This window comes from Gadus chalcogrammus, chromosome 14, assembly GCF_026213295.1.
Source record: "Gadus chalcogrammus isolate NIFS_2021 chromosome 14, NIFS_Gcha_1.0, whole genome shotgun sequence".
NCBI lineage: Eukaryota > Metazoa > Chordata > Actinopteri > Gadiformes > Gadidae > Gadus > Gadus chalcogrammus.
This window is the reverse complement of record NC_079425.1, coordinates 22,521,506-22,543,454: the sequence shown is the minus strand read 5'-3', so window position 1 is coordinate 22,543,454 and position 21,949 is coordinate 22,521,506. Positions and strand designations below refer to the sequence as shown.

At 47.2% G+C, this 21,949-nt stretch overlaps 1 protein-coding gene across 1 annotated transcript in view; it reads right to left on the bottom strand.

The window, feature by feature from the left end:
• Positions 1-21,949, bottom strand: part of LOC130403934 (protein unc-13 homolog C) — a 109,308-nt gene that overhangs the window by 47,384 nt on the left and 39,975 nt on the right. Inside the window, exons 12-17 of the mRNA XM_056608482.1 lie at positions 21,751-21,866; positions 18,616-18,779; positions 14,653-14,809; positions 13,116-13,184; positions 6,200-6,289; positions 3,367-3,495 (exon numbers count right to left, since the gene is read on the bottom strand). Coding sequence (XP_056464457.1) covers positions 3,367-3,495; positions 6,200-6,289; positions 13,116-13,184; positions 14,653-14,809; positions 18,616-18,779; positions 21,751-21,866 — 725 coding nt within the window. The remainder of the gene's footprint in view (positions 1-3,366; positions 3,496-6,199; positions 6,290-13,115; positions 13,185-14,652; positions 14,810-18,615; positions 18,780-21,750; positions 21,867-21,949) is intronic.

Sequence of the window (21,949 nt, the reverse complement as noted above, 5' to 3'; positions counted from 1 at the left end):
CGAAGCATGTCCCCTATCTTGTATTGAATAATATGAGTTGAATTATTTAACTAGCGACGGTGTAATGAGTTTTGCACGACGCAACACTGCCGATGGGGGGGGGGGGAGGAGTGTTGGTGAAATGAAAACGCAACACGGGGGCAATTTCTCCCCAACAATGGCTTCACAATGTAATCAATTCAAAGGACTTGAGGAGCAGAGAAAACAACTTGTGGTCACCAGAGCGTTTGGTGGCGGCAGAGCCGGCAAACCACGGCCGGGCGGGGCGCCGTGAATGTGAATAGGGCTGGCGAGTTGTCGTGGGGTTTTAATCCCGAGACCGCTGTGCTGCCGGGACTGGACTGCTGTGTCCAGTGAGAGCGCTGTTGGTCATTTAGCGGCTGGCGTGCAGACTTACTCCTATGATTTTTTTTATTTCTGGGGAGTTAACGTGAAATCCCGCAGCTGGTATTGTTGGATAGAAGGAGAGAACTATAGCAGCACAGGCAGATTGAGTAATATAAGAATATGAATACAAATGGATTGTAAAAATCACTAAATGTTCGTTATACTGTTACAATTTATTTTTGCCGTATAAACCAATCATTGAAACATGGATAACGAATATATTGATTAATGAATAAAACCCCAATTAGACACCGCTATAGCATAGATGTAGCAGATCTATGATCTATTGGTTGAAGCCAGTAGATCATAGAGAGTGTGTGCGTTGGTGTGTTCATGTGTGTGCTTGCGTGTGTGTGCACGCGCGTGTGGGTGTTAAATAGCCTGCAGGCGGTGTGCACGTCTACGTGATGTCTTTGCGGTCGCTCGTCTTCAGCCTGCCTCCGCCGGTCTGTGAGCAGGATCCTTCTCTCTGTGTGAAGGTCATTAAAAGGGACCCCCCCCCCCCTCCCCTGCCCCTTCACATGGTACCAGCCGTCCACACACACAGCCTAACTGGGACGCCAGCGGAAAAAGCAGTTCACTCCCAGTGTTCTGCTGGGTCCCACCATCATGACACACCCCCAGCACGGAGCGGGGGCTGGGGGGGGGCTGGTAGTGTCATCACGGCGTGCCTACTGCCGTTCTAGTGGTGCTCCAGGGAGCAGCTACAGGAGTGCGTCATGTTTAGCCTTCATCGCTTCCTTGTCTCTGCCTGGGAGGAGGCGTGGGGATTAGCGCATTAACATACCAGCAGTGGCTCTTCATCAGTCCTCCTGCGCCACCCACCTGTCCTGTCAGAACCCTCCACACTCACAGCCTGGGAAGGCACCGAGCGATGTCATCAGATTCCCGATTGCAGCACAAGATGGAAAGACGGAACATCGGATCCAATTCACCATTTTCCTTCGATGCCTTCCTTCCGTGTGTGTCTTTGTTTACCAATATCATTTAAAAAGCATGTGTGAATCTCTTTTAATTCAAACCTCAGCAAGGGACCTCTCGGGCGGAATTGGCCACACGATTAAAGAGAACACAAGATTGAGAATGATCGATGAGTTAGCATAGCGGGCTTTGTCTCAGTTTGCCTCAATCTCATTCCTGAGCAAAACAATTCACTCCCGGCTCCCGTATTATTTCCTTCGGAGGACTGCATTGATTAAGGTGCGACCCATGCTTCTCCAATCCAATCCTTTCTAATGCGTCCTGGTTACACTGCTCCATGGCCTACCACGGCCGCGATACTGCTCCTTTACCCACCGTTCACTCCTGAGCTCTCATTCAGACGGCTCGCTTGAACTGACCCAGATAGCTGTGTCGGTCACATGTGCCGTGTCTGTTGCGTGACCCGTTAGTCTGTACATGACGAAGGGTGGGTCAGGGGAGGGGAGGGGCTCTCGAGGCCATTCCGACCACGGCAGGCTCAACGCTTGACGACGGGGACGGGGATGTGGTTGCCCCGGTAACGGCAGCGGAACGACATGTAATTAGTGAACATATCTATCTCGGCGGCGGGGTAATTGCTTACAACGCCTCGAGCCGTTTAAACAAAACAGAAGCTTATCTATCAACTTAGGAGGGAACCGGCGCCATTACAGACCGAGCCAAGGAAGAAATTATAATAAGGCGCCAGGCTCCCGTCGGAGAGGGGGCCTTTTTCCCTCCGAGCGGACGCGGTTGATAATCTGTCGCCGGCCAGCCCGGCGGCGGCTTGTTTACTGAGACACCGGCGGTCCCGAGGTTAACCAGCACGGGGACCCCCTGGTCGGCGCTGAAACGTGACCGGGGGCCCCTTGCCTGTTGACGCGGTAAAGTTTGATAATTACAGCGGGGGAATTTGTTTAATTATGTGGGTCTGTGTTTTCTCAATTCCGCTGTTGCATATGAGATTTGAAATATCCCATTATGCACTGAGGTAATGGTTGTGTTCTGTTTGAGACCGTGACTAGCTGGCGTGACGGAGCATTTCCAGCCGTTTAAAAGACAATGCGTGATATTAATGTGAGGAAAATGTGCCTCTATATATACTTTATATCCATACATACAAGAAATGTATGCACCCTCTGCATAATGGTCTACCAAATGGCATATTATATTAGACGATTCAATTTACATTTGGGAATTACAACTACCCTCGTCAAATGAAAGCATTAAATGATTGTGTGATAATGAGTGTGTGTTAATAATCGACGTTTAAAAAGCTGCTGTATCGTCACTTTGGCCTCTCGAAACACTTTAGATTGAAAACCTCTCACCCACACATCCACTCACACACACACTCACACACACTCACACACGCACTGCCACACGCACACACTCACACAAGCCTGCGCTCCACATATGGAAGGCCGAAAAAGCAAGGGAAATTCCAGATGCTTTTGCGCTGCGTACCGCATGAAATTTGTTTACCATTAAGAAAGCACACGCCTGTGCAGGCATTAATGACCCCTTTGGCCTTCCATATGAACACGCACACACACTTCAACACACACTCACACACACACACACACACACACACACACACACACACACACACACACACACACACACACACACACACACACACACACACACACACACACACACACACCACCAGGCGTGTGAAGCGTGGAGGATCAGCAGGTGCAGGGCTCCTCCCATCGTCTATTCTCCAGAGGAAGTTCAGCGAGTGGCAGGTGTGAACTTGAAAATAATTTTCTTTCATATTTATTTTTATCGTTCTATTACAATTATTACCAACATTCTATCTGATGTGAGTTACTGTGACGCCTTTATTTCCCCTTGGGATATATAAATGATCTATCGGTCAGTCAGTCAGTCCATCCATCCATCCATCCATCCATCCATCCATCCATCTATCCACGACATAGGTCGCAAGAGTCTACACTCCAACCCACACTGACAGGGGGCGACATCAGGGGGGACAGGGGCCGGTGGGGGTACCTGGTCCAGCAGCTGGTTGTAGAGTTCGTGGCAGTTGTCGAAGATGTATTTGTAGGTGGAGTCCAGACAGGCCCTCACACAGTCCTTCACCACCATGCTGGCCCTGGGGGGGCTTTGTAGCTCCTGGACCTGAGACATACACACACACACACACACACACACGCACGCACAAGGACGCACACACACACACACACACACACGGATGGACGCGCACACACACACACACACACACACACACACACACACACACACATATACGGAGGGACACACACACACACACACACACACACACACACACACACACACACACAGACACAAACACGGACGGACGCACACACAAACAGACATGGACGCACATGAACACACGGACACACACGGATGGAAACACACAAATACATACATACAAACATGAACGCACACACGCACAAACACACACATGATTAAGGATTGGTCAAACTATAAAGGGGCAATAAAATAATCACAGCACTAGAGCTCAGAAGTAAAAGGTTGGCACTGGCACTGAGATGATACCACATAACACATAATAAAGGTAAAGCCGTTGAGGGCAGCAATGAGCATCATTAAATACAATAATGAAGGGAATAAAGATATTACATTTGAACACAAAGGACCATTTATCTCCTGTAATTCTCGCCATCTCAATTTCCAAAGACCAAAAACGAATGACGCATGGTTCATTTATTCATAAAACAAGACCGGGGATATGACTTCCTGTCTTAGGTGCAAAAGGTATTTGTGTGTCAACATGGAACATGTATGGATGTGCTCACATGAAGCTAGCTGCTGAGTGTGACCAATATGCACAGAGCTTTGGAAGCACAGAGATATGTTCCTTAATCCTCTCTGAAAACCTGCCACGCAGGTGACAGCTCTGCCCTGCAGTCTTATACCATATTCTTTATCGAAATTCAGCAAAGGATTAAGCGATGCGGAAATCCCACCGTTCAATGTTCAAAACAGAGCCAAACTGAGTGTTAAAGAATGGATTGCATTTCAGCATAAAAAGAAAAACGGTATTGGTAAATATGCAACAATGCACACCCACACAGACGACACCTTCAGACGCACAGACACAAACACACACACACCCCACTCCATTAGCAAATTCCTACTCGCTCTAGCTCACAGGCCAATCAAGTCGAGTATGTGGCAGCAGACGGTTATTTTCACTGGCCTGGCAATAAGGAAATCAATGTCTGTTTGGTTTTTCCTTGTTTTATAGTCCTGTGGTGTGAATGTTTTCTCACTTAAACGAAGGGGTCTCTAGATCAATGGAAGTGTTGAGGCTTGGGTGGGGCTGAACTTTATGGCCGTGGCCATTTTCACTATTAGTGAAATGGACAGTAGGTATGAAGAGGTGTAAATCAACCGGCGACCTACACACCAGGCTCCACGCACACCTATTTTATAGCTGTTATATTTGTTTGTGTGGTGTGTATCTACCCCTTTTTTGTGTTTGTGAGTGTAAGGGTTTGTTGTGTGTGTGTGTGTGTGTGTTTATTGTTCATGAGTGGGGTATGTGCGGGATGTGTCTATGTGTGTGTGTGTGGGGTGTCTGTGTGTCTGTGTGTATGTGTGGCGTATGTTTGGGATGTGTGTGTGTGCGCGCGTGCGTGCGTGCGTGTGTGCGTGCGTGTGTGTGTGCGTGTGTGTGTGTCGTGTGTGTGTGTGTCAGCTGGGTCGCAGGTGGGCTGCTGCGATCGGTTAGTGTGACTGATGACTTGGGTGTATCCTGGCCACTGATTGGCTGGCTAGGTGTCGGATGGATAATCTAAGAGGACAGTCACGCTGGGGCCCCGGCTGAGTCCTCTTCGTAGTGTTTCCCGTGTATCAGCTCAGATGTACAGGCCTTGACACCCTGGTAGCCTTTTACTTTTTTGTAATCCCTGCGTCCCGTCAGTGAAAGTAACCCGTGTATTACGGTTCACTCTGTTGAGACGGATCGCCAGGGTCCTGCTGATGTTTGACGTTCTTTGGGACGGGCCATTCTGTTGCTATTTATCGATCGTTGCAAAAGTAAAAAGATCATGTGATCTGAGCGAAGCTGTGTGTGAGACGGTGATAAGAGTTCAGACTCATTGTAGGATTCTACCTCCTTCCCTTTGGGGGGGGGGGGGGGGGGGGGGGGGGGGGGGGGGGGGGGCGTCTGGCTGTTAATATCGGGACGTCATCATCAACGAGAGGGATGCCTTCAGCAGGGGCTACTACTGCCGTCATGACATCTGAGATCTGGGATTACCGAGCCAGTGCATCTCTCCTCTGCACCGCGGCGGTCATTGTCATCCTCTTTCCCCGGTCTACAGCCGTGCAGCGATGAGAGGCCCTGGCTCTGTAATCCAGGATCTCATGACATGAGATCCTGGATTACAGAGCCTCTCTCCGCTGCACGCCTGCAGACCGGGGAAGGGGATGGGCATAACAGTGGGGGCATGACCCTCTTGCTCCAGTTCTACTCCATCATTTCTTTATTGCCTTGACCGGACAGGCGTCGATGGTCTGTGTGCAATAAGCCGCACATACCCTGAACACACAGGGTGAGTGGTCATAACACAGCACATACATTTGACATGAGGGTGCCGCGCAGCCATAACAAAACCCCCCACGGGTACACACAAACACACGCATGCACGCATTCACGTACATACAGACACACACACACACACACACACACACACACACACACACACACACACACACACACACACACACACACACACACACACACACACACACACACACACATACAAACACACACACAAACACACACACACACACACACACACACACACATGGACACACACACACAGTGTACCTTCATCCTGAAGAAGGTGATGCTGGTCAGGAGGTCCACCGTGGACTTGAGGTCCTGGAGGCGTTCGGGGTTCCCTGCGGGGAAGTTGTCCTGCAGGCAGGGAAGGGGAGGGGGCAGCGAGAGAATGAGGGAGTTACAACCATGCAATTGAGGTTTTTTTGAACACCTTAAGAGACACACACAAACGCCAAGGAGCTGCGCAGCTGGCTTTCTCGCTGCCCCTGAATCATTTCCCTTGAGACGAGCCGGGAGGCCTGAACAGGGAACAACAGGCAGTAATCATAACTAAAAGAGCCCCTCGTCTCATCGTTGTGTGGAAGAGGGAGGTCTCCACTCGACATGCACCTCCATTCCAGGGTCATGAAGCGATCGGGGCTGACCGGAGCGCCGTGACAGCTAGCACATAAAGCCTGACAGCCCCTGGGTAAAAGCTTCATAGCCCCTCGGTACATTATCCGTCCTGCTCCCACCGACGGCTGTAATGAAATCATCCCTCTCCGTTCCCTCTCCATTCTCCCCGACCTCAATTGAAAGGATGAATAGAAAATAAAGAAATACTACAAATACGACGCCGCTGGTCCCATTAGGTCTGACAGCAAAGAGTCAGCAGAGTTTTATCGGAAGTAACGGTCGTTTGGCGTTTAGCGGAGACACCGAGTCCGCCGTGGAGGGGAGGGACGTCGGGGGACTGATGGGAGATGATCCAAGGCGACAGCTTGAACAAATAAAGAGGACAGTGGACTGTGCTCTACGCCGACAGTTATATAAATGTACAAAAATATAAGTAATTGTCCCGCCTCCCTCCATCAAACAGAGAGAGGGGAGAAGGGACGGCCCAAGGGGCTTCCTGTCATGGCTTTTCCCCCCCGCTCCTTTCTTCTCTTCTCTCTCTCTCTCCCTTCCTCCACCCCTCTCTCTCCTCTCGCTCCCTCCTCCTCCCCCCCCCCCACCCCCCCCCCCCCCCCCTCTCCTCCTCCCCCCCCTCCTCCCTCTCTCCCCCCCCCCCTCCCCCCTCCCCACCACCCCCTCCCTCCCCCCCCCCCCCCCCCCCCCCCCCCCCCCCCCCCCCCCCCCCCCCCCCCCCCCCCCCCCCCCCCCCCCCCCCCCCCCCCCCCCCCCCCCCCCCCCCCCCCACCCCCCCCCCCTTCCCCCCCCCTCCCCCCCCCCCCCCCCCCCCCCCCCCCCCCCCCCTCATCTCTCTCTCTCTTTCTCCCCGCCCCCCTCTCTCTCTCTCTCCCGGGACAGGAAGGCCTTGGGACTGATGTTCTCAGGACAAACCACTGAGGCGTTTGTCTGCGGGGAGATGATATTAGTGTGGAGCATATGATTAAGGGGGTCAGGTATCATTTAGGGCTGAGCGTGATGGCGGACACACAATAAACAAGCTGCCTCCAGGCATAAACGGCAGACACATCCTGCCATATATGGGTCAGGGAGGAAGTCTGCTGGACCAGGCATTCTTCTATACAAACAGCCACACATACACATATATGCACACACACACAGACACGCACAAACACACACACACACACACACAAAGTCATATACGCAGGCACAAACGCACTGCCACACCGACACCATACGCACACACAGAGTAAACCGGTTAATAGGAGACATAGACGTTTGGCCTGATTTATTTTCAAAGGTTTCCGTGAAAATGTTACAATAAAATTTGTTCCAACATCTTTCTTCCAAACAGATATACAAATCCCTGTGAATGCATTAATCTGAGTCTGTATACCTTTATGGCTATTGACTGTAATGGTGTATCCTAAGAAGACCTCAGTCCTATACCTGCACTAGGGCTTGTGCTGCTGTGGTTTCCATTATTTCCATTATTTGCAGCCGCTTGAAATGTTGCTGATTCCAAGAGATAAAGAATGGGAGTAAAGCTACGATGAGGCCATAAAAGAAAGAGGAACTACGCTTATTACATTGCCGTTTGGCTTGGTTAGCTTCGCACATAAAGACTTCATGCTCCAATAAGGTCCAATGTGCATTATTGAGGTTGGCCCAGGGACGTACAATAGAGGCTCAGATGATCACCCATGTCCTTTATTGACCTTTATTTCCAGAGGATGACCCTGTATGTACAGTTTATATGAAGCATCTGCAACGTAAACTTTCTTGTCTGGGCAAAAGGTGTACATCAGATGTTATAGTTTAGTCGATTTCCTCGATTTCTTATCTAGGAAATCGATCTATCTCTTAAAAGGCAGACTTGTGGAGGTAGGAACAAGAAGACCTCCCAGAGGGCAGAGCGATGTCCTGATGATGACGTGTAATAACATAGCCCGCATAAGACTTGTGATCTTAAAGCAGAGAGAAAAGTGTAGAGTGTTGATGTCAACAGATTTGGTATTCTGGTATGTGGAAATGTAGAAATAGTATAATAAGTAATGTGTGACATATTTTTATCGAGCTGTTTGCATTATCATTGTGTTATTGTTACGTCATGGCATTGATATTCATACCATGCTGTATTCCATCGTCTCCGATAACCAATGCGATGGTGCTAAATCGGGCGAGACATTGACGGAGAGTTAGAAAGTAGAGTGGACGATGGCCAGGAAGCTCCCCGTCCATTTACACGTCAGCTTCAAGTTGGATTTAACTTCAGCCCGCCCTCAAGTCCGCACACCACAGCGCCAGAGAGTGGAGCTCACCAAGCATTCCCTCACTTCCCATCAAACTCCAAAACCAGCCAGAACCCAATCCTCTGCCGACACTCCTTCATTACAGGAATAAAACCCCCCGGTCTCGCTCCTCGGGAGGACCTGAACATCCAAGTCGAGCGAGGGAGGGCTGTCTCGATGTGTCAATGTGGATCCAGTGAGCCGCCAATGATTTTTTTCCCGTGTGAAATAAAATGCCAGCGTGGCAGAATACAGAGTGGCAGGTGATATCCAGTCGGCTCGCGGCCAGTCCAGAGCCGACAAAAAAGCAAAAAGCAAACTCAATTTCCCTCAGCAGGCGACTATAGGGAGATCCATACTGGGGGCCACACAGGGGAGGCAGGTCTGGATTGGATGTGAATCGTATTACTGTCCACTAGCGGCAGTGGAGGAACAAGGGGGAAGAGGAGCTTGTGTGTGTGTGTGTGTTGAAGTGTGTGTGTGTGCGTGGATGTGTGTGTAAAACCACTGAACAACGGCAGGCTTGACAAGGGCGCAGCAAAGCAGCGCTAGCAGGTGAAGCTACGTGATATTCTTTGACTGTTTTTCGGGATCTTGTCATTTGCACAGAAATCCAGGTCATCACAAAATTAAATGCCCGTCCATCTATCTCTCACTCACAGGTCAACACTGTGGTGGAGATGGTAGTCTCTAGAAAGTCTCTCTCTCTCTCTCTCGCGAGGTCTCCACTCGACATGCACCTCCATTCCAGGGTCATGAAGCGATCGGGGCCGACCGGGGCTCTCTCTCTCTCTCTCTCTCTCTCTCTCTCTCTCTCTCTCTCTCTCTCTCTCTCTCTCTCTCTCTCTCTCTCTCTCTCTCTCTCTCTCTCTCTCTCTCTCTCTCTCTAATCCACTCCATCACGTCACCAACATCCTCAGGCCTCTTTCACCACCCGACTAATGGTTTAAATTTAACTTCCTGCCTCTCTTCCATTTCCGGCTCTCGCCTTTCACTCCTTCTGTCCTTGCTGTTCCCTCTCTGTAGCGTTTAGATGCTCCAAGCCCTTCTTAGATTCACTCAAACCCTCCTCTTCTCTCTTGAATGCATTTTCTCTCTCTCTCTCTCTCTCTCTCTCTCTCTCTCTCTCTCTCTCTCTCTCTCTCTCTCTCGCTCTCTCTCTCGCTCTCTCTCTCTCTCTCTCTCTCTCTCGCGCTCTCTCTCTCTCGCTCTCTCTCTCTCTCGCTCTCTCTGTATATTTGACTTCAAGTCAAAAGTGACTTGGTTTCTCTCAATTTGAGTCTTTGTGTGTCTGTATGTGTCCTTGCATGTGGCAGTGCGTCTGTTTGTCTCTGTGTCTCTTTGTTTCTGTGTATCTTTCTTTGGTTGAGGTCTGTGTGTGTTTCTGTGTGTGTTTTTGTGTCTCTGTCTTTGGATGTGCGTCTGTTTTCTTTCTGTGTCTCTTTGCTTCTGGTGTGTGTGTGTTTGTGTGTCAGTTCTCTATTTGTCCGTCTCCGTGTCTCTTTGTTTCTGTGTCTCTTTCTTTGGCTCAGGTGTGAGTGTTTGTGTGGGTGTTTGTGTGTCTGTCTTTGACTGTGCGGCTCTCTTTCTGTGTCTCTTTGCTTCTGGTGTGTGTGTCAGTTCTCTATTTGTTTGTCTCTGTGTCTCTTTGTTTCTGTGTCTCTTTCTTTGGCTCACCTGTGTGTGTTTTTGTGTGTTTGTGTGTGTGTGTGTGTGTGTGTATGTGTTTGTATGTGTATTTGGGTGTCTGTCTGAGACTGTGCGGCTTTCCTTCTGTGTCGCTTTGCTTCTGGTATGTGTGTGTCAGTTCTCTATTTTTTTTTCTCTGTTTCTCTTTTTGTTTCTGTATCTCTTTCCTTAGCTCAAGTGTGTGTGTGTGTGTGTGTGTGTGTGTGTGTGTGTGTGTGTGTGTGTGTGTGTGTGTGTGTGTGTGTGTGTGTGTGTGTGTGTGTGTGTGTGTGTGTGTGTGTGTGTGTGTGTGTGTGTGTGTGTGTGTGTTTATCAGGGTATCCGTAACAGGATTAGTCCTTGTGGGTTTGTTGTGAAAGATTATGAATGTAATGATTTCAATCTCCCTGAGTAGAGCGCACTGCACCTTCAGTGTGCTGAGAGACAGATGGCAATCAGAGATGATCTTCTGGAAAGGGCTCCAGAGAGACCGCCGCTGATTCACTTAGGCCACACACTCTCACTCGGTCTCATCGTCACATAGTCTCAGACACACACACACATACACACCTGCACACAGACACACGCACACAAACGACTTCTTGCACAAGTTCATGCACATGAGCACACAGACACTTGCGGCTACCTGCACATGTAAATGCACACATGCACCTGCACACACACTAGTGCGCCTACCTACACACTTGAATGCCCACTTGCACATGCACACACACAAACACACGCACACACATACGCCTTCCTGTACAAGTACATGCACACATGCACACCCGCACACACACACAGCTGCATATATCTTTACACACACACACACACACACCACGTCCTGCACACAGGCATACACACACACAAGCTCCCCTATCACGAAAAAATAAGCCAACATGTTTCCAGGTTCTCCAGAGGCCGCACTCACTCAAATATGAAAGACAAAGATCTGGGGAGCAATCCCGTCGCTCCCGGTCTCCAAACTGTGTCAACAGAAGGAAAACTAAACAGTAGGCTTTGTGAGAAAATTAAGAGAAAGATATAGCAGGCAATCATGAACCACATGAGCCAAATGCCCCAACATATCTACAGGAGCCGCTGCCTTTAAGAAAAGTTGTACCAGTAACCAGAGGGTGGCCGGTTTGAATCCCAACCACTACACAAAAAAATGTAGACGGGGAGGATGAAGGAAGGAAGGATAACTTCACATAAAAGGAGCAGAGATCCTGGTCTACCACAGACCAATTTCCTTTCTCTCACTTCCTGTGAGCTGGTACACCAGTTAACCGTCCCAGAGTGACAAGATCGGCTACCAAGACAGGGAGAATAAAGATTGATTTTCTTGATGAAAGTTTGGACAAAGCAATATCCAAAACATGTAAGAGACACACATGCCGCTCTATCAGAAGCTTCTCTTTCGCTTCTCGCCTCTGAACCAATGTGACTGATAGTCCCGCCCTCTCTCATCTAAGTCCCACCCTCTTTCTCTCCTCTAAACCCATGTGACATAAAGTCCCGCCCTCCCTCCACTAAGTCCCGCCCTCTCTCCACTAAGTCCCGCCCTCGCTCATCTAAGTCCCACCCTCTTTCACACCTCTAAACCCGTGTAATTGAAAGTCCCGCCCTCTCTCAACTACGTCCCACCCGCTCCCCTTACCCTAAACCCATGTGACTGAAAGTCCCGGCCTCTCTCTCTCCATCTAAACTCCAGCCCACTCTTTCTCCAATATCGCTCATTTGGAGCAACCGCTTCCCAGGCCTTCCACCGGGAGATGAGAAAACCTGGGAATGAGGTCAGCTAGGTAAGAAGACGTTTTTAATCATTTAAAGAACTTCCCCTGGATCAATAAAGTCCTCGGAGTCCGCAACACATTGGTTAGCCTGTTGCTAAGCATGGCTGCTTAGCAACACTGTACCAATGCATAACCTCACAGAAAAACAAAGCAATATCAAACTGTACTCTATTTCCCTGGGAAACAATGGACCGTACCGTTCCTGAGCTTGACTACGTGTGGCTCCGCTCTGAGTGGCACGCTGATGAGGATAAATGAGCAGCAGAACAAGAGGCCAACATGGCCGCTATTAGTGACCAAAGCCGGTATCGCCGGCTCCAAACTGAGAAACAACCGCACAGTTTGGAGTGCTTTCTACGTGGGCACAAGCTGTGCAGTCAGCAAAGGTTGTCAAAGATTTAGTCATACGCATCGCAGGGATAATTCTAATAATGTAGAAAGTGTGCCAGACTTTTCTTGACATTTACAGTGGGATTTTTTGTTATTTTTCTTTCAAAACTTTGCATGGTTTTTGGATTGTGAGACTGGATTTACCGTGATATTTCTCAATATGAAGATTATTAGGGATTCATAAAAAATCGCTCAATAATCGTATTCAGAAAACAGATTTGACAATTATTGTGAGCAATTATGTGTCCGTGCCACTATGCAATATTTTTCTCGCGTCACTCCGTGATATGTCCCTATGGAATAAGTACAGGGCTTGCCTTGGGATGACATATCCATATTATGACAAACGGCATCCTGGTACACATATTTTACAAACAGTCTTTGAAAAACAATGTACCATCCCAAACATATATATAATGTACATACCCGGTACTTGGACAGGTCGATCCTCAGTGAGTTGTGCAGCTGGTCCAGAAGTTTTACAAACTTTTCCCTCTGTGAGAAAGGAAATTAAATTCATTAGTCCAATCTACCGCTTCTAATTGACATTAGCTTCAGCTGCATGGATTGTATCGGGTTACAAAGCTTTGTCGGCGATTGCTAGATGTCGTCTGTTTATGTCTGTATCACATCCTGGGATATCTTTCTGTTATGTAGTTTTCTTTATAGCGTCTTCTAAGAAACATAATTCATCATTTTGCGTTTGAAGAAGGATTGAGTGTTGTGGGTTTTATCAGGAGCCAGTACAAAATGATGAAATAGGTCCAATCTAACAGTAACTACAGACACTATCTGTAACAAAATACGTTCTCTGAAGGAGAAAGACAACTGAATTCTTACATGTTCATGCACATTTACATGAATTCTTACATGTAAAGTAAACAAGTAAACACTGCGTATTCAACGTTTAAGTATCTGGGAGCTGTTTGTTGATACATTTTTGTCCTTCAGAATGTCGATGAGTACTAAAAGCTCCATAAGTGTTGTAGTTTAACATTGTTAATGCTAGACTGCTTGGGAATAGTACGATTTTTATATAAAAAAAGAAATGCAGAGCAGCGCGGCGAGAACTTTCTGAAGAATATATCTCATGCCTGCTAATTCTACCTTCATCAAATATTTAGTCAGCGAGCCATTCACAGCGCACCTTTGTTCCAATAGCATTATTGATTTCGACGAATTTCTCTGGAACTCAGTTGAAGTGTAAAGGTGCTAATTATATTTTATTACTTATCTATATTCACTCATCTATTATTTCTCATGAATGTTTTTTTTTTTCGATCACTAAACTAGCGGGCGTAAATCAAAATTACTCCGGCGATAGGAAAAGGAACAATTTCAGAGTTACTAACGTCAGACGATTATGCCCCAACTAATAATTTCTGTATGTACCCATATGTGCAAATTGGGTGTTATTGATGTTATTTATGAGCAGAATACATTATTATCCATTGCTTTCCCATATCCTGGATATAACAGACCCTGTAGCTCTGAGTCAGAAACTAGCTCAACAGAGCCTTTCCCAGAGGTGTGTTTTCCTGCCATGACACTTCTGAGAAAGGTCTAGTGTTGTCCTTCACACTGCCAGGGGCCAGGTGTTAGATCCCTGCTGGGACTGACAATGTTTACAATGTATGTTCTCACACCTTTTGATATTGTAAGAGAAGGCATCCAAGGAATGGCATATATATATACTCACACTTTGGAAAAAGCATCCAAGGAATGGCATTAACACTGTATGTATGTGTAAATATATTTGTATTTTATATATTTATACATAGGAATATTATATCGATATATATATGTTATATATTTATATTTATACTTTATATTTAAAATATATTTTTACTGGTAAATATATATATATATACATATATATATATATATATATATATATACATACATATATACATATATCTATATTGCTATTATATATTCACCAGGTGTAGGGTGGAGGTCTTACCCCAAAGTTGGACGCGGCGAAGCGGTCGGAGGCGGAGGCGGTGGTGGTGGTGGTGGTGGTGGTGTGGGCGAAGTAAGCGTTGATGTTGGCCAGCAGGTTGCTCATCACCGCCGGGACGCCGGGGCACATGTACTTGGAGGACAGGCAGGAGAAATGCCTGCGAGGAGCAGAGGGTGAGAGATGTATCACGCCACCGTGGTGCCGGAAGAGCCGGGCCACAATAAAGGCTTCAGCAGCCAGGGGGTTGAAGGGACGCGATTGAGCTCTGGATACAGCCAGCACATGCCTGCGCCCCCATGGATGACAACGCTCCCTATGTCTCTAAATACTCTGAGCCCACACAGAGCACCGCAACAGAGGTGGTATCATCGTTGCTCTGGTAGCAACCGGCTTGGACTGGTGGGTACACTGGGGTTTCTGCATTCATCATCCGCAACAAACAAACCTTCATGAAACTTAACTTATCGAATTAACCAACTCATAAATGTGCTAACAAGGGCGGCTCAATGTGTCATGTTGTTGTCGAAGACATGTCATGTTATTTTTAAGACACTCGAGATTATGGAAAGACAGTATTTTCTGTGTAATGAGCTTGGGTCTAGTCATGCATGTAATCACAACCGCCTGCTGCCTCACGGTTTCCCCTGGCAACCACTCAGAAGGTCATTACAGTAACACGTGAAGGCTATGAATAACGCAGTCGGTACGGCTCCGATAGGACACAATGAGGATGCACTTCAATACAGCCTGTCTGTGAACATATAGGGTCTTGAGTGGGTCGAATATGTCAATGACTGAATTTATATAAAAAATGTACAGAAGAAAATATTGCCTACAAAATAATTCAAAAGGCTAAAGGCAATCAGTGGATGGATTGTAATTCCAACATAAATCTTCAATATGTCCCGATTTGGGTCGACTGGAAATGAACAATTGAAAACTAAATACTAAGAAAAGTTCTTGTGAGCATTTAAAGGATTTTGCCTGTTTCTTAAGACCACAGGTTATGTCAAGATAAATCAGCCACGATTTATATTCAACTCACCCCCTTCTTGTGCTAATTGTGTTTTCAGAACCGGGCAGTTAGTGAGCCATTGACGTCCATTCTTTCCAAACAAGAGTCTAGCAGCTCCCATTGCTGTATTTTGGTTTTGTTGAACACAAGTTAGTGCATGCAGACTGCCCTGGTTTGGTAGTTTGCTCCAATAGAGCCATCAAACAAACGGGTCCACAAGTTAAGTTTTTGTGTTCACACGCAGTTAAACTTCTGGGGTGCCCCATAAAAACTCTTCAACATTAATTGATAAGCATGGTGGGGAATTGTGGATAGAAGTGTGGATTTTTGATTGGTTCGACTGACGGGTTGCAATGGATTGTCTCAGTGAATCGAAAAATGGAGATGTTTATTTTTGGGCACTGTTAGGAGGAAAATAGCTAGCTAGGAGAGTTTGTATGTGCTTTCTTTGTTGGAAAAAACAAACAAAGATACAGCTATGGGACTCGTCGGGAATATAATGGACGCCAATGGCTCACCAACTGGCCAACTGAACGCACGTGCCCACTCCAAGCGGGGGCGAGCTAAACATAAATTATACACTTAGAAAATGTAAACAATTACCCTTGGGTCTTAGCAAAAACTCTTATCTTATATATATTATTCATACCAAAACAAAATACAAATTGAAGATGATCATATTCTTTATAAAGATTCTAAAAGTAAATAAATTAATAATTAGGGATAACATATCGAACACAATGTTTGGGTACTAAACCAAACTAAGCTAACTAAGCTAACTAGCATCCGGGGAGATAGCAATGAGAAAAGACCAATCATAGTTTGTCAACACGCTCCCCCTGTGCACAGAGGAGGGAAGTTCAAAAATCCCAGCACGGTCATAGTCAGTCCCCACGCACACACCAATAGAAACCCAGCGACACACTCTCATTGGGAGACCTAATTAATTACTCTGCTTTCAGCCTCCAAATTACCCAGAAGCACTTTAGGGAGAAAAACAGGGGCACATGATGGCATCCTCTGAAATCCTGTGGTGCTTAGAGACGAAGCTCTTCTGTTATGTTCCAAGTTAAGTTTGCTAATGCATACAGGCATCCATACTCATGTGCGTGTCTGTCTGCCTGTCTGTCTGTCTGTCTGTCTGTCTGTCTGTCTGTCTGTCTGTCTGTCTGTCTGTCTGTCTGTCTGTCTGTCTGTCTGTCTGTCTGTCTGTCTGTCTGTCTGTCTGTCTGTCTGACTGACTGACTGACTGACTGACTGACTGACTGACTGACTGACTGACTGACTGACTGACTGACTGACTGACTGACTGACTGGCTGGCTGGCTGGCTGGCTGACTGACTGACTGACTGACTGACTGACTGACTGACTGACTGACTGACTGACTGGCTGGCTGGCTGGCTGGCTGGCTGGCTGGCTGGCTGGCTGACTGACTGACTGACTGACTGACTGACTGACTGTCTGTATATATGTGAGTGCGTTCTTGCATGGGTGCGCACGCGTGTGTATGTGTGTACACAGATACATCATCGTCTCTCTGGAGGAATCCTCCCTAGCATGAGATTTATTCTGTCACCCATAGGAAAGGAAAAGTCGGATCCCTGTGCCACAGATCAGCCAAATCCTTTCATAAATCCCCAGCGATGACCGGCGAGAGTGTGTATGAGGGCGAGAGTGTGTGTGAGACGTTGGAACAAGGTGCGAGCCCAAAGCATTAACCGCGCCCCCGCCCGACTCACCATGATACCCATGTCACTGCTAACCCCCCCCCACCCACCCTCAGTAGCACCTACTCATAGCTGTGACCGTCCCTCTCATGCTGCAACAACCCGGCAGCCCCTTAGCAACCAGCCGGGCTGTCCCGTAGCAACCAGCCGGCTGTCACATAGTAACACAAACCACAGTTGGCGGTGTTTCTCATCAGCAGCATCCAACAACTGTGTGTTTAAAGAGCAGGCTCTTCAATGTACACAGCGTTCTCCAATTCTCTCACTAAGCCCCCATTTGGCTGCCGCTGTGGGGTGGTATTATATGTTTTTCTGCGCTGAAATCGTAGCTCCATCATTTTTGGGGTTAAGGGGAGATTTTTTTGATACGGCATTAATAGTAGATCAGGTAAATCAAGGGGCTCTAGCGGCAGGTTGCCCATCGACCTGCATTTTCCGGCCACTTTAAGGACTATGAAAGGTGTATTACCGCGTGTGTGATGGTGTGTGTGTGTACGTGCCTTGATGTCTGTATTCTGAACCACAATGCACACTTAATACTCCGCTCTAGGGAGAGTTTTCAACCACTTATCCTGAGCACCAATACTTATATTCAAAACACAAGAGAGAGACCGGCCTAGTAAAGGGAGGCTCCGAGCGAGGATATTCTATCAAGGATCAATCTTAGGATATGGCTTATAGAATGGGCTCCACAATGTTCTAATCTGAGCAGAGTGAGACCTCAACTACTAAGCTGCCCATAGGAGTGTACCAGCCTGGCCTGGCAATGGCAGCACAAGGCAGTGATCGTCAAATCCATGCTGTCACGTCTAAGTCTGCTTTAAATAGACGGAAAAGTAGAAAGTGAAAGACAAAGGGGTCAGCAAGTGAGAAGGCAGGGAGGATACTGGGAGTGTGTGTGAGTGTGTGTGTGTGTGTTCACGATCAATGCTGCCAAAGACATCTTTAAGAGTTTTTCAGACGCCCCCGGCGATCAATCAATCAATCGATCGGGTTTTGGAACCTGGGCCAGAGTCTGAACCAGGCTCTGATTGTGCTGAGGAGACATCTTTACTGGTCCCCTCCTCCTCCTTCTCCTCCCCCTCCTCCTCCTCCTCCTCCTACCTCTGGCCAGGAGGAGCGCTCCCTGGCTGTCCTGCAGCCCTCCACCCCGCAGAAGGAGACAGTGACGGATGGAGCGAGGCACGGGGGGGAGAGCCATGGAAACCGAACGGTACTCACGTCATGGCCTGATAGATGGACTCCACTCCATATCTGATGGCAAACTCGTCCACGATCTCCTGAGACACGTCGTCAAAGTAGACCTTCCACGCCTCCTCCCCCTTCACCGCCGGGATTTTCACCGCCCCGCTGTTGCGCACCTCCGTCAGGCAGTGGAACAGGTTCTGGGGAGCAGAGGGCGGAGGAGATACAACAGGAGGAGACCAAAGAGGGAGAGGATGAGCCGAGAAAAACAAGAGCGCCACCGCCTCGGACGGCCTTGCTGTTGTTGATGTTGTTGTGCCGGTCATGTTTGGATGAATAAAGGTTTGCTTGATAAAGTGAAGAATTCTCCGCGATAATGGCCTTACCCTGGTGGAACTTCCTGCCATGAATAGAGAGAGTGAAGAGTCATACTTGTAGGAGTTGTACTTAAAAGTTGCACGCAGGAGTTTATTCATAAGCAAGGTTAACGGTCACTGTTTCTCTAAACTCTGAACTGAAGTCTATCCATGTTGGTCTGTCTGATAGAGGACAGAGCAGGAACATTGGGTTGTGCTTGTTTGTCAAGTCATCCATAGAGGGCAGAAGGGCATGGTCTAAAATACTGTTTCTTAAAAGGTAAAGTTCTCAGTCAGAAGTAGGGTTCAGGTGAACCAAAACTAAAACTACTAACTAAAATAAATGGCTTCCAGTAAAACTTTTAAATATCTCTATGTTCTTATTTGAAGCTTTGTAACTAAACCAACGTATTGCAATGTTTGGCAGTTCAAGAGAACAGCGAAACAAGGGACAGAGCGTCCTCACTGAGAAGCGTCCTCACACGAAGACCTGAAGTCTCCGCCGACTTGGGAAGAACTGTCTTTAGTTCAGGGGGCCTTCAGTTGTGGAACCATTGACATTTGGGTATATATGTTTGGGTATTTAGATATTACATTGCATGGGTATGTGTGTGGGCATGTGTAAAAGTTTTTTTGGTTTGTAAAAAAAAAAAAAAAAAATTTATTTTTATGTTTTATGTTTATGCATTTAAAGGGGTAGTTCGGAATTTTGGACATAGGGCCTGATTCCGAAGTGAGCATTGGTATTCTATATCACTGGAGACAGTTTTCAACACATTTCATTCAGTCCTTCTAGTTGCAGAGTTCGCTCGTGCTAGGCTAGCGCACGTCAACGGGCAATGCTAGCCTGCTATTAAAAACAGTCTTACCCACTCCACAGTACACCCGAGGTAAATCAATTATAACGACAGACTATAAATCTAAATGTCTGTTTATAGAATAATGTTAGAAATAAAACCAACCTTGCATTGCATTGCATTTTGAGGGAATTGCGGGGTCTCAGCAGCAGTGTTTATATTCCTGTACGTAGGCTACGGCAGCGGCGGGCTGATACCTAGGTTACCTGCCGCTGTCATTGCTACAAACGCAGAGTACAGTGAACGAAGGAATTCTACAAGCGTATTAAATTAACAAGATATGGCCGCGTTTGGAGGAGTTTGCGATGCATCTGCTTTTGAAGACGATTATGAGGAATTTGTTGTATCCAACGAACCGTACATGTACGAGCCGGTGTTTTGATGTCCAAGCCAGCAGCAACAAGCCACAGTTGAGTCCTTTCTGGATCTCGCACTGGAAATTGGTGGAAACTTTGTGGTGCCCATCTGTACCGTTTATTTCTACAATTTCTAAAAGCACACTGAACCATCATGTTGCCTAGTCGTTCAATTGCGCTTCTGTCCCACGCTTCTCTGTTTACGTTATTCTGTCGTGATTCGGTTACAAACCTAACCAGCGCATAGTAGAATTACGCTTCTGCTGAGAAAGTAGTCCCTCGATGATTCATGCGATGCAAGGTTAGTTTTATTTCTAACATTATTCTATCAACACAGACATTTCAATCTACAGTCTGGCGTTATAATTGATTTACCTCGGGTGTACTGTGGAGTGGGTAAGACTGTTTTTAATAGCAGGCTAGCATTGCCCGTTGACGTGCGCTAGCCTAGCACGAGCGAACTCTGCAACTAGAAGGACTGAATGAAATGTGTTGAAAACTGTCTCCAGTGATATAGAATACCAATGCTCACTTCGGAATCAGGCCCTATGTCCAAAATTCCGAACTACCCCTTGCATTTAATGTATCTAGGTTGTTTGTGTTCATCCTGTAATTTTCAGCTTCTCTGTAAATGTATGCTAATCTCAAAGGGGCTTCCTGTTGAAATAAGTTTAACATGCTGTATATATATTATATGAACAGATACACATCCTTTGTATCCAACATGTACGGATTGTAGATTAAACCCAACCTAATCACATTTTGCACGGACTAAAGCTGTGAACACTTTTGCGTAACATTAATCCTTAAGCCTTAACCCGCACTTATCCACACTAAGACAAATGAGGAAAACAGCCTACACCTCAAACAGAAAAAAAATGCATACGACAAACTATGATGCCCCAAAAAAAGAAAAAAGGAAGAAGCACTGAAAACGTAATGTCTCCTTCATCCCCTGGAGTTTGGTTTCTCAATAACATACTGATCTGATCCCCCCCATCAATAACAAATCGTTCCTTCCTACTTCCTCCCGGAGCATTAAGCTTAATTAGCGAGAGGACTGGGCTTGGGCGAGACAGTCGCCTGCCAAACGGATGCCTGCATCGAGCACTGAAGTACTGTCATTCGTTACGGGGCTCCACGTTTCAAAGCTGGCCGTTGATGGAAGTATAGCTTCTGTTTAAATACAAACATTTCTCCCCCCTCGGAAAATGCAGAAATGTGACATTGAGAAAAGAACGTGGTGTGTGGATTAATATACTAATATACTGGAAAATATTCATGCCTCACAACAAAAGTGTTACAGTTGAAGTGCCCCGCTCTGAAGTGCCGACCATTATTTAAAGAATATTTCGATCGCTCCAAAAAATGTCTACGCTGAAACCTAAACAATTAAAACTAATTAGGAAGTGCTGGCATTTGGCGATGTTTCATGCCATTGTTCTGAGTCCCTGTGGTTCCTCCCCCTGCCCTCCCCCCCCTCCCCCCCCCGGTGAACCTTGCGAGCCAGCGAAGCCAGCCTAATGCGGGCCCCAAAGATTCGGGTCGCACTTCAGTGGTCTGTAATGTAACCTCAGCTGTGAGGCTGATGGAGGGACAGACCTCATGCAGACAGGTGTACTGGCCGTGGGGGGGGGCCACCTTCTCCTCCCCCTTCATCTCCACGCTGATCTTCAGCCTGATGGCACCAGACACCGCAGACTTGTCCGTTCTTTTATCTGGACGATAAGAGAGAGAGAGAGAGCCGTGAGCTGAAGGTTCGTGGTCATGAAAGCAAATGGAGCCACAGAATTAGCACCGG